Source organism: Cebus imitator, unplaced genomic scaffold (genome assembly GCF_001604975.1).
Source record: "Cebus imitator isolate Cc_AM_T3 unplaced genomic scaffold, Cebus_imitator-1.0 Scaffold129, whole genome shotgun sequence".
Taxonomy (NCBI): Eukaryota; Metazoa; Chordata; class Mammalia; order Primates; family Cebidae; genus Cebus; species Cebus imitator.
Window position 1 is genome coordinate 863,294 of NW_016107444.1, and position 24,668 is coordinate 887,961.

General features: G+C 48.9%; 2 protein-coding genes across 5 annotated transcripts in view; one reads left to right on the forward strand and one right to left on the reverse strand.

Annotated features, from left to right (window-relative positions):
* Positions 1-68: 68 nt before the first annotated feature.
* TMEM53 (transmembrane protein 53) lies at positions 69-21,060 on the reverse strand. Of its 2 annotated transcripts, XM_017540780.2 has the most exons (3): positions 20,789-21,060; positions 6,245-6,366; positions 69-1,975 (listed from the first exon to the last, which is right to left on the reverse strand). In XM_017540780.2, exons 1-3 carry the CDS (start codon positions 20,847-20,849, stop codon positions 1,325-1,327), a joined length of 834 nt encoding a protein of 277 aa, XP_017396269.1. In that variant the 5' UTR covers positions 20,850-21,060; the 3' UTR covers positions 69-1,324. The 2 variants fall into 2 exon arrangements, with proteins under 2 accessions (XP_017396269.1, XP_037598777.1); XM_037742849.1 differs by lacking the exon at positions 6,245-6,366 and having other exon boundaries at positions 20,789-21,034.
* Positions 21,061-21,155: 95 nt separating this feature from the next.
* ARMH1 (armadillo like helical domain containing 1) overlaps positions 21,156-24,668 on the forward strand; it is a 56,711-nt gene continuing 53,198 nt past the window's right edge. For 2 of the 3 annotated variants that reach the window (XM_017540776.2, XM_017540777.2), the window contains exon 1: positions 21,156-21,329. The gene's annotated coding sequence lies outside the window, so the exon portion shown is untranslated. The other variant, XM_037742848.1, reaches the window with a different exon arrangement.

The following is a 24,668-nucleotide window of genomic DNA, read 5'->3' on the forward strand; positions in this document are numbered from 1 at the left end:
GTCAGCTCCCATCCAGAGCTTTTCTAGCCATCTCCTTCACTGCCGCCTAAGCACCTTGATTACCACGGTAAGCTCAATTAACAAATATTTATTAAATACCTACTATGTGCCAACATTGTACAGCAGTGACTTCTGGAATGATAAATGATACTGAACTATTAGGCTGAATTCATCTCTCCTGCCTAGAGAGTTTCTAAATGGGTTTCCCTTTAAGGAGATGAGGAGTTTGCTATTTCAGTCCTAAATCCCCTTACCCTGGTCTCTAGGGCTTGGGAGTTTGGTTCTGGTCTTTAGGGCTTGGGAGTTAGCTTGTCCCACCTCCTGTTAGAATGCTGCAGCCTTCCTGCTCCCCGCTCTCTTTGGCAACTTTCAGCTTGCAACTTTCCCGGATCCGGCGGTTTCCAAGCAAAGTGTGGTGGAGCCGGGCAGGCCCCTAACCTCTGCATCCTTAGCTCCTCATCTGGCTTCTACCTGAGACTCCCAGGCAGTGAGGTCAGAGGAGCCTCTCAACTGCCAAGTGGGACCCATGTGGATGGTACTTTGCACTGTAGGGCTTTGCCCTGCTGGGGCAATGATCACAGCCCCTATCCCCCGCCTGACCCTACCCCTAATCGAGATACCTTCCCTCTGGCATTTCCCCACAAAGCTCACGTTCCTTTCAAGGAATCAAAACTCAATTCTGGCAACTATACAGGATGATGAAGTTCTGCATTATGCAAGATACAAGATTATTCAGTTCTAGAGGTCTGCTGTGTATTATATCATCCCTTAAATTTTAAGTATTGTACACACTTGAAATTTTGTTAAGAGAAGAGATCTTGGCCAGGCATGGTCACTCATGCCTGTAGTCCTAGCACTTTGGGAGGCTGAAGTGAGAGGATCACTTGGGCCTAGGAGGTTGAGGCTACAGTGAGCCGTGACTGCACCATTGCACCCCAGCCAGGATGACAGAGTGAGACCCTGTCTCAAAAAAATAAATTAAATGAAGAAAAAGAGAGTAGGTCTCCCGCTGCCCTTTGTCAACCTTTACAGCCTGCATGCCACAGGAATCAGCAGCCTGACTGGCACTTGTCCAAACACAACTCACTGTAAGACTCCCCCAGACACATGCCCCGGCATTCCTGCACCTTAGGATTCTGTGGTAAGCAGACCACCAGCAGACAGAGGTCCCCAGGAGACAGGCCTATAGGAATTTTCTACTTAGGAGACCACAGAGTCCCAAACGGCCACAGAGAGTTGAACCAGAAGAGGGCCCCACAGATGCAGGTGGTGGGGAGGTATCAGGCATTTATTTCTGGAGCAGAGGTGAGGTCGAGCAATGACCTCAGCAGTGGACACAGTTGCGCATGAAGTCGACACAGAGGCTCGTGTAGTAAGTAGGGTAGTCACGAAGGTGGCTGACATGTGCAGATGACACAAAGTCCACAGAGCGCACGAGGACCCGGCGTGCCAGGCGTGCCTCCACCATGCGTTCTACGTCTCTGGACTGGACTACTTCATCAGCCCTCGAGTAGAGGTAGAGCTCGGGCCAGCAAGAGCCCGCGTCCTGCAGCCTGTCATAGAAGTGGGTGTGGAAGAGGGCTGTGATGGGAGCAAGCAGGAAGTGGAATAGGACAACCACCAGGGCAAAGGCCACCAGCAGCAACAGGCGCAGTATGGCGGGCCAGTGCTCCAGGATGGCTGCCAGGGCCCGCAGAGCCCCTAGCAGGTTGCTGTCACCAGGAGCGCTGTCAAAGATGGTGCCCACCACCCGCAGGTGGTGGAAGCGATGGGTCTGCAGGAGCTCCAGCACGTACCGGTATAGCATGACACCAGCGTTGCTGAAGACATGGAAGAGCAGAGGCTCCTTCTCAATCTCATAATCAAAGAGCAGCTCAAGCAGCTTCTGGGCCAAAACACGAAGTGAAGGGATGCCCATCGACTCGGAGAAGAAAACCATGTGCCACGGGGCTATGTATCGGATTACGATGCAGCCCTGGGGAGAGAGGCCCAGTCAGTCCTCACAGATGAGGTCGGGGTAGTGGGTTCAAGCTAAGTTCAGAGGGGCCCAGCAACCCCAGCCTGGAGGACACAGGCCATGGGCCCCACAGAGTCAGCAATGATGTAGGTCCTGCTTCAGCCTGAGCCCACCAGCTCGCCACCCGCAGACACCAGTGCCTTTCGGGGGGGAGAAAGTAGACTCAGGGCCCATTTTTGAACTAATTGCTTCATGCTAGCCAAGCCCTCTTGGCCTGGGGTGGTATTTGAGGCCCAGAGCCTACGCATGTTCTGGAGACATCTGGGCTGACCTAAGTCTCTTTACTCTGGTTCCCTCCTTTCTGTGCCTGCCCTTCCACCCTAGACCTTGCACATTTGGGGCAGGGCCTCACTGCTTGGCTATCCCCTTCCCCAGCACCTAGCTCTGCACTGTCCCTACCTCCCAGACACAAGTATTACCCCCATGAGACCACTACTGGAGACCTGGCCTGCAGGCCCCAGCCCTGACCACCAGAGGCCACTTCTGAGCCAGGCACATATCACTTCCATCACTGGTCACTGTCGCGTTTCCTCCCTGCCAGGCCCCTAAAAATAAAGTCCATTCTCTCTGGATTCAGACACCTGACACCCAAATGTCTCTGGTTCCCAGGCCTGGGACCACTCCTCATACTTGCCCTGAAATTCCAAATATAGTAAACACTTGTTCCTTGAATTCTAAAATCTGGGCCCAAACTCCCTTAGGCTTCTGTGCTCCTCATGGCTGGGTCAAGAGTGCCACAATCTCCACACAGGTCCCCTTCTAGGTCAGTCAGAAGAGCCACCGTGCCTGGCTCCTAATCCCCTCTCACCCTCCTGTTCCAGAGGCAAAGGGCCCTTTGTTGGGGCAGTGTGACTTGGGAGAGTGCTGGGGTCAGACATGTCTGAGTTCAACTCCTGACACCACTACATATCAACAGTAAGAACAAGGAGCAGTTTACTTCTCTCTGAGTCTGGATCCCCATCTATAAGGTTATGGTGAAATTGGGATAGCACCCATCTCATAAGGTTATGGGTCAAATTAGATGGAAAAAAATGTATCTTAAGTGACTAAAGCAACACCTGGCACAAAGTAAACTCTCAACCAATAGCAGCAGTAATTAGTGACGTAGTAGTAACAAGGAGAAAATGGTTGGACACAGTAGTTTAATGGGCCATGGCCAAACAGGGATGGTCAGCAGAGGTACCTTGCCATCAGCCCCCTGACTTCCTAGCCCTGGACTGCCTAAGTGTTCCTCCCAAGACTATGAAAAGGGGGCTGCTTAAGACCACCCACATTCCCCCAGATGCTCAAATCCAACAGAGGCCTTTCACTCCCCATTGTGTTTCTCCCTGGGAGCATTTGGAATCACACACTCCTAGAAATACTACCTTGCAGCCCAATCTCTTCAATAAGTTGTTAACATGAAAAAAGGGGATATTCTACAGCCTGGACAACAGTGAGACCCCCATCTCTAAAAAAGAAAAAAAAAAAAGACCGGGTGCTGTGGTTCATGCCTGTATTCCCAGCACTTTGGGAGGCTGAGGCGGGCAGATCACCTGAAGTTGGGAGTTCAAGATCAGCCTGACCAACATGGAGAAATCCCATCTCTACTAAAAATACAAAATTAGCAGGGTATAGTGGCACATGCCTATAATTCCAGCTACTTGGGAGACTGAGGCAGGGGAATCGCTTGAACCCAGGAGGTTGTGGTGAGCCAAGATCACGCCACTGCACTCCAGCCTGAGCAACGAGAGAAACTCCGCCTCAAAAAAAGAAAAAAGAAATGGTGGGGCACAGTGGCTCACGCCTGTAATCCCAACACTTTGGGAGGCCAAGGTGGGCAGATCACAAGGTCAGGAGTTCGAGACCAGCCTGACCAATATGGAGAAATCCCATCTCTACTAAAAATACAAAATTAGCTGGACATGGTGGAGCATGCCTGTAATCCCAGTTGCTTGGAAGGCTAAGGCATGAGAACTGCTTGAACCGGGGAGGTGGTGGTGAGAGTGAGCCAAGCTCATGCCACTGCACTCCAGCCTGGGCGACAAAGCAAAACTCCATCTCAAAAAGAAAAAAATTAGCTTGGCATGGTGGGACATGCCTGCAGTCCCAGATAACTCGGGAGGCTGGAGGCAGGAAGATTGCTTGAGCCTAAGAGTTGAGGCTGCAGTGAGCTATGATTGCAGCACTGTACTCCAGCCTGGGTGACAGAGCAAGAGCCTGAATCTAAAAGCAGGTGGGGATGGGAACAGTTCTAGATTTAAAAGAGCCTTTGGAGTACAGTGGTGCAATCATAGCCTTAAGGAACAAAATAGATGCAATGTATGATCTGAGATTGGATCCTGGTTTGGGCACATCCACTGTAAAGGATGCTTTGGGGACAATTATGGAATCTGAATCTGGACTGGAAACTAAATGAGATGAACCTCCCTATCCCTGTGCCCATGCCCAATCTCTCATTAAACTACAATTCTACCTCCTGACAAGCTCCTCCATCCATCACCTTCCCTCTACCACCGTCAGCTCCAAGGTCCCGACTACCCTTTGTCCCTGGATCATGGCAAGCCCCTCTGAACTCACTTCTGGCTTCCAGCCCCAGCCCTCCAATCCCTCCCCCACTCTACAGCAAGGGACTTTTGTTTGTTTGTTTTGAGACAGGGTCTCACTTTGTTGCTTGGGCTGGAGTGCAGTGGTGCAATCTCGGTTCAATGCAACCAACCTCCACCTCCCAGGTTCAAGCGATCCTACCACCTCAGCCTCCCTGGTAGCTGGGACTACAGGTGTGTGCCACCACGCCTGGCTAATTTTTGTATTTTTGAGAGATGGGGTTTCACCATGTTGGCCAGGCTGGTGTCGAACTCCTGACCTCAAGTGATCCACCCACCTCAGCTTTCCAAAGTGCTGGGATTACAGGCGTGAGCCACCGTGTCCGGCCAAGAGGGACTTTCTGACTCACAAAATAACATCACATCCCTGCTTAAATCTCCTGAGGGCTGACCCCTCCAAGCCCCACCTCTCACCAGGTGCCTGTACCTTCATTCTTTGTCCCAGCCACACTTGACTATTCCTGGTCCCCTGCCTGGCCTCAGGGATCTCAGGCTAATGAAGAAGCCAGACAAGTCAAGTCCAGTGAGCAGAACTCAGAAGCAGCTGAAACTGGCCGCAGAGTGAGGCTGTCTGTAAAGGGCAACACCAGAGCCCCAGCCTCGGAGACTGGGGAGAGGCTTCAAGCTCAGAACTACATTTTCCCCCTAATCCCTCTCCCATTCCAGGGCCATCCACACCTCAGGCAGGCAGGAAGTGGACCTGGGTGAGTGGAGGGACGCCGAGGGGAAGGGGGCTCAGCTGGCCTTTCTTCCACGTGCCCCCTGCTCCTCAGTCCAGGGCTTCCAGCTGGCAGCTGTGGCTTTCTGCACCAGGACCCCTGCAGGGGGCTGCCTGGGGGAGAGATCTGGGCTGAGGAGGGGAGGGTGGAGTTGGAGGCCCAAGAGGTGAGAGAAGCTTCCAAAATATAACCAGGTCCTGCTAAGGCCCTCTCCTTAGCAGTTACCAGTTACCACGGCCTCCGCATCCAACTCTTGGCTGGACAAAAAGAAGCACAAATCTTTTCCGAGAGGCCCTGCTAGTGTGGGAATGTGAATGGTGCCATGGGCAGTGGTAAGACAGAAACTCACCTGGTGGGAAAGGAGGAGGTCCTAGGAGTACAAGCTATGCCCAGACACCCAGTCCCAGCTCCTGCTGCCCACAGAGGCACCGGCCGGTTAACAGGGACAGAAGCCTGGGGCAACTCCATAACTACGGGCCACATCAAGACTGCGCCACCCACTGTGGGATGCAGGAGGGAGGAAGGGGAAGCCATCAGGAGACTAAAGGGCCCAGACCAGGTCACAAAGCTGGCAGCAAAATGGGGATAATACCACCAAGTCCCTATGACCCCCTGCCTTCCTCACAGGCTCTTTTTTTCTTTGAGACATAGTCTCTTTCTGTTGCCCAGGCTGGAGTGCAATGGCCCAATGTTGGCTCACTGCAACCTCCATCTCCCTGGCTCAAGTGATTCTCCTGCCTCAGCCTCCCAAGTAGCTGGGATTACAGGCACGTGCCACCACACCCAGCTAATTTTTGTATTTTCAGTAAAGACAGGGTTTCACCATGTTGGCCAGGCTGGTTTCAAACTCCACGGGCTCAGGCCTGCCTCAAAGGTGTTCAGCCCTCACTGCAGCCCAGGGGAGAGGGCACCAGAGTACTCACCCTTTTGTGGTAGATGGCGCTGTACTTGGCAAGGTTCTTGTCCTTGCAGCCACCCCAGCCCAAAAGAATCACCACAGGCTGCTGAGTTTCTGCCTCCTTCCCACCTGGGCTGGGGCTGTTCTCTGAAACACAGATGTGGACTGTCAACACCAGAGCTGGGGTGGGGGTGGGGGAGACTGCCCAAGCCAGAGCCAGCAGCGCTCTGGCTGCTGCAGGCAGGGAACAAACGGGTGCCAGGCCCAGGCGTCCTGCCAGCGCATGTGCTCCAGCTCCCACCCCGTGCTGCTCCAGCTGCCTTTCTGCAGGCCTCTCAGGAGACACCATGAGGTCACTGGACAAACCAACACAAGGGCACCTTTCTTTAGAGACTCAAAGATAGCCCAAGTGAGGAAAGTGAATACCTTCTCCATGCCCTTTCACCTTCTGATCCAGGGCTCAGCAAACTACAACCCCAGGGCCAAACTGGGCACACTGCCTATTTTTATATGGCCTATGAGCTAAAATAATTTCACATTTTTAAATGGTTAAAAAAAATCAAAAGAATATGTTGTGACAGATGAAAATTATATGGAATTTAAATTTCAGTGTCCACAAATAAAGTTTTATTAGAACATGTCACACATTATTTACTTAGGGTCTATGATTCCTTTCACACTAAAAACAGCAGATTGGAGTAGTTACAAGACCAGGTGACTTGCAAAGCTTAAAATATTGACTGGCCTGGCCGGGCACGGTGGCTCATGCCTGTAATCCCAGCACTTTAGAAGGCCGAGGTGGCTGATCACAAGGTCAGGGGTTCGAGACCAGCCTGGCCAAAATGGTGAAACCCCATCTCTACTAAAAATACAAAAATTAGTTGGGCGTGGTGGTGGGTGCCTGTAATCCCAGCTACTTGGGAGGCTGAGGCAGTAGAATCGCTTGAACCTGGGAGGCAGAGGTTGCAGTGAGCTGAGATCGCGCCACTGCATTCCAGCCTGGGCCACAGTGTGAGACTACATCTCAAAAAACAAAACAAAAAAAAAAAAACCTGGCCCTTTACAGAAAGAGTTTGCCAGCCCCTGTTCTAATTCTATAAGCAGATAGAAGAAGAGGGTCTTTTTTGAGATAGAGTCTTGCTCTGTCACCCAGGCTGGAGGGCAGTGGCACAATCCTGGCTCAAGGCAGCCTCCAACTCCTGGGTTCAAGCAATTCTCCTGCCTCAGCTTCCTGAGTAGCTGGGATTATAGGCACCCACCACCACGCGCAGCTAATTTTTTTTTGAGACGGAGTTTCGCTCTTGTTACCTAGGCTGGAGTGCAATGGCACGATCTTGGCTCACCGCAACCTCCGCCTCCTGGGTTCAGGCAATTCTCCTGTCTCAGCCTCCTGAGTAGCTGGGATTACAGGCATGCACCACCATGCCCAGCTAATTTTTTGTATTTTTAGTAGAGACAGGGTTTCACCACGTTGACCAGGATGGTCTCGATCTCTTGACCTCGTGATCCACCCACCTCGGCCTCCCAAAGTGCTGGGATTATAGGCGTGAGCCACTGCGCCTGGCTAATTTTTTTTTTTTTAAGAGTAAAGGAGGGGTTTCACCATGTTGGCCAGGCTGGTCTTGAACTCCTGACCTCAAGTGATCTGCCCGCTTCAGACTCCCAGGAAGAAGAGGGTCTTAAAAGGATAAATGGATAGGACAGTGCAGATAGGGACATGAGACTGACTGACTCTGGCCTATACCAAGCCACCTACCCTGTCTGCAAGAGAATAATAACAGCATATATTTATTGAGGTTTAATAATACCCTAAGGCAGGTCCTCTTATACAGATGAAGAAATTGATGCAGAGTGAGGTTAAGATACTTGTCTAAGTAGAGTGTAGAGCTGGGAATCTGGCCCCTGCTCCCCACCGTAAACTACTCCAGCACTGTCTGTGCTGCCGTCCCATCCACAGCTGGTGATATGTGAAGAGGCACAAGCCAGCCGCCGCCACCACCAGGGCTGCCTTTGAAGAAGCCTCCCTGCAACCTTGTCAAACAGACCTCATCTCATTTCCCCTGCAAAGTGAATACCCACCCCCTCAGGGGGACTTCTGTACAAGGACCGTCTGTAGCCAGTTAATCTGCCCTCCCAAAAGGGCCGGCATGTACCCTTCCAAGGACCAAGCCACTTGGCTATGCTCAGCTGCCACCCTGAAATTTATGGATGCTGGTAGTGACCTGGCAACAGTAAATTTCAAGGCTAGCTAAGAGGATGGTAAATATAAATCACTAACCTTTGGACAAAAGGAAGACAACAATTTCCTGTGGAAATTAATGTGATTGAAAAGTTCAATGTTCCTGCTCTCTAGTAGTGGTGACTCTGGCCTTCAGAGATTAACTGCCCGCACCCGTGGAGGTCCCAGGCCTGGTTGCAACTCAGCCTGGAGCAGAAGCTGCCAAAGCCTCAGGACCCTGCTGACACCTGCCAGCCCTCCTGGCCTCCACAGTGCTGGTTCAGCCTCTGGTGAGGGACACAGTCCCACAGGTCTATCTCAAGCAGCTCCAAATATTCTCACCACTTTTCCCAGCCTAGTGTCCCCATCTTCTTCCAGAAGGCTCTTTACCTGCACTAGCCTTTCTCAGTGGGGACCCGGCTCAACCTTGCTGGGTATGATTCTGCCCATGAGGCTCGGGCTACCACAGCCTCATGGAGAGTAATCCACAGCTAGCGTTTGAACCTGCTTTTGCATCTCCGAGGCCCAGCAACTCAATTTCCAAGACCCTATTCTGGGAGGCTCCCTTATCTCTGCAGCTGTCTGAGAATGGGCTCCCCTTCCCCTGCCCACAGGGTTTTTCCATGTGCCTCCCCCGAGACACCAGCCAAAGGCTTTGGGATTTACTGTAAATGCAGAAAAAGCAACCAAGAGAGGTCACATTCCTTGGTGGACAGGAGATGTCAAGGCCAGCCCCCACCAGCAGAGATGGTGCATTCCCCATTGCCAGAGTTTCAAACAGCTGCTGCTAGGCCTCCAAACTGCCCCTCCTCCTGAGGCTGGGATTTGTAACTCCGTTTTGCTGGCAACCTTGGCTTTACCAACTCAGGCAGAAATGACTCATCACCCTCCATGAAGCTGAATAAACCCTCAGAATATTAGCACCCTGGACAGACTAACTAGTCCCATAGCCGAAGCTTTCTGTAATATTTTTTATTGATTTATTTATTTTTGGAGACAGGGTCTCGCTCTGTTGCCCAAGCTGGAGTACCGTGGCACAATCACAGCTCACTGCAGCTTCAACCTCCTTGGGCTCAAGCAATCCTCCCACTCTGCCTCCTGAGTAGCTGGGACCACAGGCGCATGCCCCCATAACCGCTTCATTTAAAAAAAAAAAATTTTTTTTTTTTTCCAGAGGGAGTTTCACTCTTTCCCCCAGGCTGGAGTAAAGTGGCGGATCTTGGCTCACTGCAACCTCTGCCCCCTCTCCGCCCCCTGGTTCAAGGGATTCCCCTGCCTCAGCCTCCCGAGTAGCTGGCATTATGGGCACCTACCACCATGCCTGGCTAATATTTGTATTTTCAGTAGAGACAGGGTTTCACCATATTGACCAGGCTGGTCTAGAACTCCTGAGCTCAGGCAATCCGCCTGCTTCCGCCTCCCAAAATGCTAGGATTACAGGTGTGAGCCACCTCGCCCAGCCAAAAGTAATTGCTATGGCTATTGTTATTTGTTGCCGCATTAGGATCATGATTCTTCCACCCTCTTGTACAAACTCCTGCCCCTTTCTTACTTATTCCACTGGCCATATCACCCTCTGCCCCTCCTGCTGCTGACATCTCCGGGCCTCTGGCAGGTGACCTTGAGGCATTGAAAACTTTGGTCCCTGGCTTGATCTCCCACTCTATTCAAAGACTTACCAGAACCCTGTACAAGCAATCAAATACGCCTTGTTCCTAAACCATTACAAACTTCTCTCAGCAAAAAGTGCTAACACACACAGCATGACGTGTAAGGCCCTATTCTAAACATTTCACATATCAACTCATTTATTATTCACAACACACCCGTAATCCCAGCACTTTGGGAGGCCAAAGCAGGCAGATCTCACTTAAGCCTGAGAGTTCAAGACCAGGCTAGGCGACATGGCAACACCTCATCTCTACAAAAATTAGCTGGGCAAGGTGGCACACGCCTGTAGTTCCAGCTCCTCAGGATGCCGAGGCAGGAGGATAAGCCCAGGAAATCAAGGCTGCAGTGAGCCAAGATCATGCCACTGTACTCCAGCCTGGGTGACAGAGTGAGACCCTATATTTTTTTAAAAAAATTAAAATACTCTTATGAGCAAGAATTCTCTCTCTCTTTTTTTTTTTTTTTTTTTTTTTTTTTTTTTGAGACAAAGTCTCATTCTGTTGCCCAGGCTGGAGTGCAGTGGCGTGATCTTGGCTCACTGCAACCTTCATCTCCTGAGTTCAAGCAATTCTCTGCCTCAGCCTCCTAAGCAGCTGGGACTACAGGTACGCGCCACCACGCCCAGATACTTTTTTGTACTTAGTAGAGACGGGGTTTCACCATCTTGGCCAGGCTGGTCTCAAACTCCTGACCTTGTGATCCACCTGCCTCAGGCTCCCAAGGTGCTACAATTACAGGCATGAGCCACTGTGCCCAGCTAAGAATTCTCATTTTACAGATGAAAACCTAAGACATATAGTAAACAACTTGCTCAAGGTTACATAACTAACAAGCAGTGAAGCTGAAATCCAAACCCAGGTGGTCCGACTCCAAACACCAACTTGTATCCACTACCCTAGCCAGCCCCTAGATAACAAAACCATCTCCATCACATCAGTTCCAAACCTGTATGCATGGCTGCCTCCTGTACATCAAGAGACCCAATAATGACCTCATCTACCTGCTTCTCCCAGCCAGGACTTCAATAGATGCTTCCTCATTTGGTCTTGCAACCATCCTAGAAGTTAGCTACTATTACTATCTCCATTTTACAGATGAGAAAATTAAAACACAGAGAGGGGAAGTCCCTTTCCCCCAAAAACATACACCCAGGAAAGAGCAGAGCCAGCGCCCACTCTCTGGACCACCAAGCTCTACTGCCTCCACTGGCGGGACCTGCATGTGCTGTTCTCCAGCCCATGATGCTGATGCTCCGTGTTCATGCTTTGCTAATGCCCACTCTACTTACAGAGTCAGCTCACTACTTACTTCCAGGGAGCGTTCCTTGATGCCCTCCCCAAGCTAACCCCTTCTCACCACCCCCACCCCAAACCTCAGACTGAGTGAGGTGCCCCTCCTCTGTACTGTCACAGCACCCGCCACCACACCACTACACTTAACACACACTGCGCTGACAGGGTTCATTAGGAACAGGTAGGAGCCTACTATAAAGTTCAAGGCAAGAGATGGTGAAGGCCTGAACCAGAGCAGTGGAGAGACAGATAGGGAGGGGTAGAAATAACAGGGAGAAAACAGAGTCACAAGAATTCTGGAACACGTATCAAAAGTCTCAAAAACATGCAATCTTTGTCGAGCGTGGTGGCGCAAGCCTGTAATCCCAGTACTTTGGGAGGCCGAGGCGGGTGGATCACCTGAGGTCAGAAGTTCAGGACCAGCCTGACCAACATGGTGAAATCCCGTCTCTATTAAATACAAAGGATTAGCTGGGCATGGTGGCAGGTGCCTGTATTCCCAGCTACTTGGGAGGCTGAGGCAGGAAAATCGCTTGAACTCAGGAGGCAGAGGTTGCAGTGAGCCAAGATCATGCCATTGCACTCCAGCCAGGGCAATAAGAGAAATTNCTAAAAAAAAAAAAAAAAAAGCAATCTTTGACTTGGCAATTCCACTCATAAGAAAAATGTTAAATCATATAGAAATATTCAATAATACATTAAGTAGATCATAGACATAAATGCAAGAGCTGAAACTATAAAACTGTTAGAAAAGAACATAGAAGTAAATCTTTGGATTAGGCAGCAGTTCCACCAAAAGTACATGGAACAGACAAACAAAACAGATATATTGAGACTTCATCAAAATAAAAACTTTTTACTTCAAAGGACACAATCCAAAAAAAGTGAAAAAAAAAAAAAAAAACAAAAAAAAAAAAACCCACAGAATGGAGAAAATGTTTGCAAATTATCTATCTGATAAGGGAGTAATATCCAGAATACAGAGAGAACTCGTAAAACTCAACAGCAAAAAGTAAACCCAACTCAAAAATGGGCCAAGGATCTAAATACATGAAGCAGGTCTTTCTCTAAAGATTTACAAATGACCAATAAGCACATAAAAAGATGCTCAACATCGTAACCATTAGGAAAATCAAAACAAAACCACTATGAGGTATCTCTTCATACTTGAGGATGGCTATAATTAAAAAGTCAGGGCGAGCAAGGTGGCTCATGCCTGTAATCCCAGCACTTTGGGAGGTGGAAGTGGGAGGATAATTTTTGTATTTTAGTAGAGATTGGCATTTCACTGTGTTGGTCAGGAGATCAAGACTATCCTGACCAACATGGTGAAATGCCAGTCTCTACTAAAATACAAAAAAATAGCTGGGCGTAGTGGCACGTGCCTGTAATCCCAGCTACTTGGGAGGCTGAGGCAGGAGAATTGCTTGAACCCAGGAGGCAGAGGTTGTGGTGAGCGGAGATCACACCCTTTTGCACTCCAGCCTGGGCGACAGAGCAAGACTCCGTCTCAAAAACAAAAAGTCAGATAATAAACAAGTGTTGGTTGTGGATGAAACCAGGACCCTCACACAGTGCCGGTGGAAAGGCATAATGGTGCAGCCACTTTGGAAAACTATGGCAGATCCTCAAAAAAATTAAATGTAGAGTTACCACATGACCCAGCAATTTCACTCCAGGGATATCTCCAAAAGAACTAAAAATACAAGTCCACATGAAAACTTGCCCATGAATATTCATAGCAGTCATAATAACCAAAAGGTGGAAACACTCCTCCTAGCATCTGTGAATAAACAAAATGTGATACACCTATACAATGAAATACTATTCAGTCATAAAAAGGAATGAAGTACTAATACATGTGACAACATGGATGAACCTTGAAAACATCATTCTAAGTGGAAGAAGTCAGATACAAAAGGCCACATATTATATGACTTCATTTATATAAAATATCAAGAATAGGCAAATCCTTAGAGAATGAAAGCTTAGTGTTTGCCAAAGGCTGGGGAGAGGAGGGAATAGAGAATGATTACTAATGGGAATAGGGTTTCTTTTTCAGATGATGAAAATGTTTTGGAATTAGATAGCAGTGATAGTCTTACAATTCTGTGAATATATCAAAAGCCAGTGAATTTAACCTTTTTTTTTTTTCCTGAAACAAGGTCTCACTCTGTTGCCCAGGCTGGAATGCAGTAGTGAGATTATGGCTCACTGCAGTCTCAACCTCCCAGGCTCAAGCGATCCTCCCACCCCAGTCCTGAGTGGTAGGACTATAGGCACATGGCACCACACCTGGCTAAGTTTTTATGTTTTGTAGAGACAAGGTCTTACTATGTTGCCCAGGCAGGTCTTAAACTCCTGGGCTCAAGCCATCCTCCCACCTTAGCCTCCCAAGTACTGGGATTACAGGCATGAGCCACTGCGGATGGCCAGAAGTGTACATTTTTAAAGGGTAGATTTGATAGTATGTGAATTATTTCTCAATAATGTTATTATTTTTAAAAATAATAGTAGTACATTAAGTGAAAACACAAGTTGTAAAGCAGTATCACAACAGAATACCTATAGACACACACACCACACACACACATTTTTTTTTCTCTTTTTTGGACAGAGTCTCACTCTGTCACCCAGGCTGGAGTGCAATGGCATGATCTCAGCTCACTGCAACCTCTGCCTCCCGGGTTCAAGCAATTCTCCTGCCTCAGCCTCCCTAGTAGCTGCGATTACAGGTGCCCACCACCATGCCCAGCTAATTTTTGTATTTTTAGTAGAGACAGGATTTCACCATGTTGGCCATGCTGGACTCCCAACTCCTGACCTCAGGTGATCCACTTGACTCAGGCTCCCAAAGCCCAAAGTGCTGGGATTACAGGTGTGAGCCACTGCCCCCGGCCACATATTTTTTTATGCATAGAAAAAAATACATCAAGGCCAGGCATGGTGACTCACTGCTGTAATCCCAGCACTTTGCACTTTGGGAGGCCAAGGTGGGCGGATCACCTGAGGCTGGGAGTTTGGGACCAGCCTGACCAATATGGAGAAACCCTGTCTCTACTAAAAATACAAAATTAGCCAGACATGGTGGTACATGCCTGTCATCCCAGCAACTCGAAAGGCTGAGGCAGAAGAATCACTGAACCCAGGAGGCGGAGGTTCCCGTGAGCCAAGTTGGGCCATTGCACTCCAGCCTGAGCAACAAGAGCGAAACTCTGTCTCAAAAAAAAAAGAAAGAAAATGAAAAAACTACATCTGATATTAATAGCAATTATTTTTGGATTAGAGGCAATTTCTTTTTCATGATTTTTTCCCGATTTTCTAAAATCAGTATGTGTAACTTCTGCAATGAGAGTTAAAATATGATCTCTAACAACAGCGGAGGTGGTCCAGCAGAGTATAGAGCAGCTGAGAAGTCAAAGAGGCCAGGGGTGCCCGGAAGCCCCTCACCATGTGAAAGGATTCTTTTCAACCCTAACACGTCTCGAGCACACCACAAGACAATTTAATCTCACAGGCTCTCTGTCCTCTAGAATTTCTCAACAAACAACACTGACACAGATAATGCAAGAATTACAAATACATATATTGTGCAACAGTTCAAGTCATAAAACTCAAGCATGAATTAGACTGTGTATATCCCAGGGGCATATGGGGAAGACCAAGGAAAGGGCTGACAAGGTATAAGGGTCTGTAGTATAATAGGTACTTTTTTATTTGCAAGCCAGAATGAAAACAGAAATTATGTTTTCTTTTAAAAATGCAAAGAATGAAAAGATTCTTAATTTTCTCTACTCCCCAGAAATACTTTCTAGTGTCTCACAATTCCTATATTTAAACCAATTTTTTTCTTCCTTTGAGACAAGGTCTCTCTCTGTTGCCCAGGCTGGAGTGCAGTGACGCAGTCATGGCTCACTGCAGCCTCGATCTCTTGGGCTCAGGTAATCCTCCTACCTCAGCCTCCCAAGTAGCTGGGACTACAGGCAAGCACTACCATGCTCAGCTAATTTTTGTATTATTTTGCAGAGACAGGGTTTGGCCATGTTGCCCAGGCTGGTCTCAAACTCTTGGGCTCAAGTGATTTGCCCCCCTCAGCCTCCCAAAGTGCTGGCACTACAGGCGTGAGCCACTGTGCCCAGCCAAATTACTTTTTTATTTACTTTTTTTAAAAAACAGCAGAGTAGCATAGTGTCTAAGAGTACATACTGTACAAAATCATATCTCGGTTCAAATCTCTGCCTCTGCCACTTAGTAACTATGACACAGACCTTAATCAAGTTCTCTAAGCTTCAATTTCCTTATCTGTGAAATGGGGATAATAACACAAAGAATTAAATAAGATAACAGCTATAGAGGGCTTAGCATGGCACCTGGCAGAAGGAAAGAGTTCAATAAATTGAAATTATTATTACTTCACAAGTAATACATGCTCACTGTAGAAAAAGTAGAAAATGAATATCTAATAAAATTGGAATCATACTGTTTGTAATCTGCTTTCTTCCGTCTGGCAATATATTGCGAACATTTTTCCCTGTCAGTTTATATATTTCTACACCATTATTTTTAGTGGCTTCAGAGAGGCTATAGGATGTTTCATAATTTATGGTGATCAAATATCCCATTATTGGATATGATCCTGTTTCTAATTTTTTGCTGTTATAAAAATACTTTAATGGACACCCCATTCTTTGTGCATGTCCTTAATTGTTTCCTAGAAATGGCATCGTATTCAGGCAGCCCTTCCTAATAGCAACTGAAATCTCGGCACGTACAAGCTTTGGAGTAAGGCTCTTAAGCTGAAATCTGGAATTACTTTGGGCGAGATACTTTACCTCCCCACAAGCGTCTGTTCTTCATCTGAAAAACAGGATTAAGGGTGCTCTCTACTTCACAGGGTGGTTGTGAGGATTAATAAAATAATGAAAGGAGCTCCTGGTGGGCCTGGCATGTGAATAGAAGATGGTTAACAGTGTAAGTACCACAGACACTCAGAGAAAACAAGGCCTGCGAGGAGGCCTGGATCTCAAATCCAGGGTCTAGTACAGCACCTGGCATAGAGCAGACACTTAGAAAGGGTTCCTATCGAGAGGTGAGAGAAAAGAGATCATGGTTCCAAAAATAAACTGCTCTGTACAGGGAAAAAAAAAAAAAGAAGACCTTTTGGGTCCTTGAAGACAAGCAGACAAGACAAGGATCAAATCCCAAATGATCTTCACCTGGGTCTTTGAGGTCTGTCCGTCATGACAGCTCTTCAGGTTTTCATCCCGCTCTCCACCCGTGAAAGCACTGCACACAGCTTCCTGCCAGGCCCCTGTTCCCTCCAGCCCCTTGCAGTCCCCCTCAGCGCTCTTACTTCTGTACTTTCTCCCATCCAAGTTCTAAGCAGGCCTGACATGGCTTAGCTTCTGAAATCAGCATGTCCAAGGTAGTATGGCTGTGGACTTGACTTCTGGACTTTCTGCTGCTCACCAGGGGAGTCTGTCAGCCCTCCTGCAGCTTCAGGTCCAGCTTGGGCTGCTCTTCTCCAGGAAGCCTCCCCAACCACAGGGCCCACCATGGTGGTCCAGACCCTTCAGCACTGTTTCTCATGTACCAGTGACAACTTCCCGAGGGTTAAGATGATGTCTGTACTTCCTAGATCTCAGCCAGTGCTGAGCAAAAAATCAGGCCCACAATAAAGCCTGTGGAACAAAAAACCCTCACTTCCCCTCTCTGTGATCCCCTGAAGACCTTCTGTTCACTCTAAGAGCAAAATGTTTGTCCCAGGCCCAGGACCCAGCCCCATTAACTCTGTGAATGAATTATTTTTTATGTTTACTGAACCTAAGAGCCACATGGTACCTTTAAGAAGGCTGCTGGCCTATGAGCAAGTCATAGAGGGGACCTGGGTGGGACTTGGCTGACCATTCTCTGGATGGGAGGAGGGGTGGCACAGCCTGGGCCTGGGATGCCAGAGCAGCTCTGACTTGGGTATACAGTGCTGCCAAGTGATTCCATTCAGCTCACTTGGCACCTCATCCCTCCCAGGCCCCAGTGACAGGGAGTGAAGCCATCAAAAACACTACAACAGGATAGTATAGTGCTATGGGAGCCCCAGGAGAGACCCTTCCCAAATGAAATGAAGTAAGGGGATCACTGGCCTGGAAAAAAGAGAGGGAGGCCAGATTCTGGGTCAAAGGACCAGCTTTAGCAAAGGCCTAGGCAGATGACCATTGGTGTAGGCAGCCATAGGTACTGGCTGCTGGGATTCCCAGCAGGAGGATTTTGGGCTGCCAAGCCTGACCTACAAGGCCCAGGGCTCTGAATGACCCCAGATCTGCAGCTGCCTTCCAGCTAGCTACTGTGCCAGCATCAGCTTCTCTGTCAGCTCACAGCAGTGATGGCTTCTGTGGTTTCAATTTTCAAATACAGGGGAAAAGTAATTTCAGGCCAGGCACAGTGGTTCATACCTCTAATGAGGCACTTTGGGAGGCTGTGACAGGAGGACTGCTTGAGCCCAGGAGTCTGAAACCAGTCTGGGCAACATAGTAAGACTGTCTCCATATAAGAAAATTAAAAACTAAAAAAAAAAAAAGTTTTTAAACACTGGGCACAGTAGCTCACACCTGTAATCCCAGCACTTTGGGAGGCCAAGGCGGATGGATCACCTGAGGTCAGGAGTTCGAGACCAGCCTAACCAATATGGTGAAACCCTGTCTCTACTGCAAATACAAAAATTAGCCAGGTGGGGTGGCATGTGCCTGTAGTACCAGCTATTCGGGAGGCTGAGGTGGGAGAATCACTTCAACCCAGGAGGTAGAGGTTGCAATGGGTTGAGATCATACCACTACACTCCAGCCTAGGTGACAGAGCGAGACTCTGTCTCAAAAAAAAAAATGTTTTAAAAAAGTAATTTCAGGGCCGGGCGCAGTGGCTCACGCCTGTAATCCCAGCACTTTGGGAGGCCGAGGCAGGTGGATCACCTGCGGTTGGGAGTTCAAGATCAGCCTGGCTAACATGGTGAAACCCCATCTCTAAAAAAAAAAAAAAAAAAAGAAAAAAAAATTACTAAAAAAAAACGTAATTTCAGAAACTAAATATGACTGTCCTACATACTTCTCCACCACTAAACAGGAATTACAAAAGACAGACAACCTCTGGGGCCCCAAAAGGCTGTCATTCTGTGAAGCAATGTTGGTCTGGAGGGAAGCTCTGCAGATGGGCAGCAAATGGATTCCGGGGACCACAGTGTGGTGATCTCCTTCTGAGGGGCTTGACAACCTCTAGCTCACCTCTGGAGCATGCACTGTGAGAGGAAAGGGCGATGAACTAAAGCCAGTCAGGAGGAGGAATAAGGAGGAGAAGAAACAACTGAAGCCCCTTGGAGGTGTTTCCCTTGGAGGAGATGTGAAGGCACGAAGCTGTCCTCTTGAAGGGAGGAAGAGAGATGACTTGCTCTGTGTCGTTCCCACCACAATGCTCCAGCCCCACAGTTAGCACATCACTTTGAAACCACCTGCTTATGAACTCACCCCGTCTCCAAAACCTCAGTTCCGTGTGAGTCACTTCTTAACCCACAGTCAGGACACAGCAAATGCTGAACTGAGAGCGGAAATGACAGGAAGGCCTATTGTGGCTCAAGAAAGGGAAGTGCTTTCTAACAATCCCAGTTGCCTCCAACAGGCCAGGATGTTTGGGCAGAAGCATCCTGTCAGGCAGGGGCCTGCTAGGAATGGAATGTACCCATGCCAGCAGAGGGCTGCAGGACAAACCAGCCCCTGAGATTTCTTCCACTTCTAAGACACAGCCTCCTGGAGCAGCAAGGGAAGCCACAGGATTTCGCCGCTGCACTTCAGCCTGGGGACAGAGGGAGACTCCATCTCTCAAAAAAAAAAAAAAGAAAAGAAAGGGGGGCAGAGGGGGAAGCATAGGGGAAGCAATGCAACAGCACCTGCACTATGCCAGAGACACACATCCAAACGCTACCTCGTTAACCCTCACAATCCCATGAGGAGGTACACACTATTACTGTTCCCATTTCACAGCAGAAGAATCTGAGGCTCAGGGAAGTTCAATAACTGGCCAAAGACATATAACTAGTAAGACTTGGAGCTGAAATGTGAACCAAGATCACCAGGTTGCCCTCCTGGCCATGCTGAAGGCAGCTCCAGCCCTTTGCAGCCGAAGGCTCTCCAAAGGAAATAATATCAACTGACTTCATGGCTTGCTGACGCCAAAACGTGTCCAAAGTATTTTTACATCTATAAACCCAAAAGCGCTAAGCCAACAGTTCCAGCTCTAGGGAGAAACAGCTGGTCTGGAGCCAACTGTTCTGTGGGAGCCTAAGGGCTGCCCTCTCCTAGACTCTAGACTCCAACCAAAGAACATGAGATACTACGGGAAGGGGTCTGGGAACTCTCCTGAAGAAGGTAAGTTTTACCCAGAGCAGAGATAAGATCAGACTTTTGCATTAGGAAGATAATTGTGGTAGCAATTGAAGAGGCTGTGCTGCAGGCAGTGAGACAGGAGGCCTGAGGGACATGCTGGCCTCAGGCTGACCATAGAAAGAGACCAAACTTTCCACTCTCTGGACCCCGATCTACTCACATTGTCATGGACTCGAGCCTGCTGTCAAGCCTACTGATTTTGTGGAGCCTCCTACATGTCTTTCTTTAATGTAAGGAGAGAAACAATGCCGATCCTAAGTGCCAATTGCTGAACTCACTCCATGCCAGGCCCCTTACACAAATAATCTCCAGACGACCCCAACAGTCCTATGAGAAATGTTACTATCCTTATAACACGTTTTGCAGAGGAGGAAACTGAAGTTCACAGAAGGCAGCTTACCAAAGGTCATCCAGCTCCTAAAAGGAGGAGTCAGGATTTCAGTCGAGTTCTACCCGACTGCCGAGAAGAGTGGAGAGGGACGGCTAAGGGTTCTCAGTCCCGGGCTTCTGCGAGGACCAGTGACCCCGCAGGGCTCCCCCTCCACTCCTTCGAGAAAATAATAAATGATACCTTCAGCCACAACCGCCGAAAAAACGCTAGATGTGGAAAGCCCAATCCCAAACAAAGGAATCAGGAAGGGTCCAGCTTTCAGCAGCCTTCAGCCATGAGAAGAGATTAAAGGGCATGGACCTGAGAACCCTGGACAGGAAAGACAGAAAAGGGGGTCCCAAGCGAGCAGCTGACTCGGGGCAGAGGCGGGGCTCGCCGGGGAGGAACACTCTGAGGCGGGGCTTACGAGGGGCGGGGTTCCCTGAGCTCCAAGTCTAGGACCTGCGGGGCCCTATGAGGGGGCGGCCGCGGGAGGGCGGGGCCGCAAGAGGGGCGGGGCTACAGCTGCGCTAGCAACCGACGGGCTCATGAGGTCACCTCCCCGCGCCTGGACCCAACCCTCATTCCATACTCTGGCTCCAGCAGGGCTGATCCGGGATCTCGATGGTGTAGTCCAGCTCTGCCGAGGCCATGGTGAAGGTGCCAGCCCTGAGCACTTGCCTCCAGCCGGAACTCCCGCTTGCGCACCCGTGCCTCACCCGGGCGTCTCCTGGGCTCCGCCCAATCACCACACACCTCCCCGAACACGGCCCAATCCCTGCGCCGCGCTCTGTGACCTCCCGCCTTAGCAACCACCGAGTCTCTTCCAGTGCCTCTAGCCTCGCCCTACTAGCTCGTCCTAGCAACCATGCCCCGCCCCCATTACTGGCCCGCAGCCATTGGCTAACTCGCTTGATCTGGATCAGGTATTGGTCAGCCGGGACGCCGGTCAGGAAGAGTCCGTGCCCTCTCAGGTAGGTGAGAGGCGGCTGGAGAGTTGCTGTATTCTGGGAATGGGTAGGGTCACTCGTCCAGAGTCGTCCTATCCTACGCGCCGGAAGCGTGTGACCTTTGACTTGCATCGTCTAGGTACCTCTGTCATCCTCTACCAGCCGCAGCTCCGAGGGCTGGAGGTAGAAAACCGTACAAAACGGTCTAGGGGGCGCGTGCCGACCCAACCTCCACCCAGTGGGGTCGAGGCATAGTCTGGATGGATGGATGAATGGGTGGGTGGGTGGGAGGCAGTCTTCAGTTGATGACTTTAGAGAATGCCCTGTTGATAGGGTCCACCAAGGAGCTGGGAATGCAACTTTCTTGCATTTATCTACGCATCTAACCCATAGTTACATATTATGTCCCAGAGACTGGGTGGGCTAAATGAGGTTGCTTAGGCCCTAATGAGGCTCAAGCTTTTGACACCCCCCCCCCGCCCATGTCTTAACGGGGAGAGGGAGAGAAACCATGCATGAAGCAACTCTAATTCTGCGTGTGGGGTAAATACTACAGAAGAGTAAGGATTTGAGATGCTCAGAATCAGAGAAGGGGCATTTATGGCAGTGGGAATGGCGCTTGAGCTGGGCCTTGAAAGACTTTTAGAGATAGGGAGGGGGAAAGACTCCTTGCATGCCAGACGTGGTGGCTCAAACTCGCAATCCCAGCACTTTGGGAGGCCAAGACAGGAGGATGGCTGGAAGGAGTTCAAGACCAGCCTGGGCAACATAATGAGACCTTCATCTCTCCAAAATAAAAATTTTAAAAATTAGCCAGGCCTGGTGGCACATGCCTTAAGTCCCAGCTATTTGGAAAGCTGAGGTGGAAGGATCACTTGAGTCAGGGAGGTCAAAGCTGCAGTGAGCCATGATTGTGCCACTGCACTCCAGCCTGGGTGACAGAGTGAGACCCTGTCTCAAAAAACAAAACAAACAAACAAACAAAAAGACTCCCTTCAAGAGCTCAAAGATGTGAATGTGCCAGAAATTACATGAAGCATCCTGTAACCAGGCTAGAGACTCATGTGAGGGAAACCTTGGAAAAATAGGCCCAGATCCCAGAGAGTCTTTGATGCAAAGCTTGGCTTTGCGCTTACAGGTGGATCTTGCTGATGGTAAAAATTTTCCAATGCATTTTACACCTACGCGCACAAGAGCTTAGACTTTATCATGAAAACAGCAGGGAGTCATTGCAGGGCTTTAACCAGGGGAGTAACAATCATATTTGTGTTTTAGATCAGTGCAGGGACTGGATTGGGGATTGGTGGGAGAAGGGAGATCAATTAGGAAGTCGTTTCAGTAGTGGGGAAGGATTATGGTGGCATAAAGCCTTGAGTGGCAGCTAAAATGGAAGGGGCAGGATGAATTCCTTAAATACTTTTAGCTAAAAAGAACTGGACTTGGTGACTGATTGGGTGTGGGAGAAGTAAGGGAAATGAAGGATGACTTCTAGATTCCTGGTTTGGGCAAACAGGAAGAAGACGAAGCAGGGTTTTTAGGAGAGGGTTAATTCTGGGCATGGTAAGCTTGAGGTGCCAGTGGAACATCCAAGTGGAGGTATCCAGGAGGCTTTTGAATATGCCTAACTGGAGTTCATCAGGTAAGTCTAACTGGAAGTTGCAATGTGGGAGTCTGTAAGGCCTTATAGATGCCAGCCACACCAATAGATTTCTTGAGCTTGCCCAGGGAGTAAGTGTAGACTCAGAAGAGACCTGACCTGAGACAGAGCCCTGAGAAGCACCCAAGTTCAAGAGTCTGGCAAAGGAGGATGAACCTGCAAAGGTAATCAAGATGAAGTGTCCAAAATGGTAAGAAGATCAGTAGCAGAATGTGGTATTTCAGAAGCCAAGGGAAGAAAGTGTTGAAGGCTGATGACTAATCAAGTGAAATGAGACCTGAAAGAATCCACTGGATTTAGAAACAAGGAAGTTGTTGGTGACCTTTGCAAGTGCAGTTTCAGTGGGGTGATGGAAGCAGAGGTCAAATTACAGTGGCTTGAGAAGTGGATGGGATTGAGGAAGTGAAGATTCATGTAAGGTACATTTTCGGAAAGCTTGGCTCTTTAGAAGAAAAAAGGAGATAGGCAGAAGGAGACAAAGGTTTTTATTTGGATGGGAGAAATGTTGCTGTGAATCCAGCAAAGGGAAAAAAGATAAAATTATAGGGGAAGGAAGCTAACTGAGAATGGTGCCCCTGAAAAAAAGAATAAGGTAGGGGATCCAAAGTAATGGTGGAGAAATTCACTTAGAAGGGTGGGGGACCATTTGTTTAGTGGCAGAAGGGAAGCATTATGTTGAGGTTAACTGTTAGGTTTGGTGATGGGAAGTTGAGGGAATTCTTCTTTGATGGTTTCTATTTTCTCTGTCAAATAAGAACATGATATCAGCCAGTGAGAGTGGGATTGGAGATGGTGTGCGAGATTGAAAAGAGCAGAGAAAGATTGAAATAGCAGCACTGGAGAGTGGCAGTGAGATGACTAAGGTAGCAAATGGATTTCTAGGCAGTTATGATGGCCCTGTTGAGGTTGGCGACCATTAATTTTCAACAGCTGCAGTCCGCAAGGTTGTATAATATGCATTTTTCCCTCAACAACATTCAGCCACCTAGTGGTGGTTACAGAGAGGTCAGTTTAATAGATCAGGTTGGGTTTTACCAGGCAGATACAATGGAAGGACAAAGGACAAGCAAGTTGAAGATTGTGGCAAAACAGTGGTTGAAATGAAGGGCCTTGGTATCTAAACTAGATAGGAGAGTGGGTAAAATGTATGGACTAGAGGTCCCAATGAAGTCAGAGAATCCGTATCTGAGATCATTGAATGAAAGGGTTGTGATCAGAAAGTGGAAGAATGAAGCTTGAGTAGTTTCCAGTAACGACAAGGTCCAGGGTGTGGCTGTGGAAGTCAGTGGCCAAAGTGCAGTACAGGAGACAGTCGCGATGCTGACATGGCCACTGAACTCCACCTGGATGATGGCAAGACTTGAGGGGAGGGAAGGGAAGAGGATGCCCATGAGCTAGGTACCAAAGTCTTCGATAGGTAGAGCAGGTTGTTCTGGAATCTCTAGGTGACAGCATGAGGAGGGGCAAAGGCTCAGACAGCTAAATGGTATGACCCTTGAAGTAGTAAGGGCTTTTACAAGAAGGAGGTGGAGGGCGGGCACAGTGGCTCATGCCTGTTATCTTAGCACTTTGGGAGGCCGAGGTAGGCGGATCACCTGAGATCGGGAGTTCAAGACCAGCCTGACAAACATGGAGAAACCCCATCTCTACTAAAAATACAAAATTAGGCTGGGCGCGGTGGCTCAAGCCTGTAATCCCAGCACTTTGGGAGGCCGAGGCGGGTGGATCACGAGGTCAAGAGATCGAGACCATCCTGGTCAGCACAGTGAAACCCCATCTCTACTAAAAATACAAAAAAATTAGCTGGGCATGGTGGTGTGTGCCTGTAATCCCAGCTACTCAGGAGGCTGAGGCAGGAGAATTGC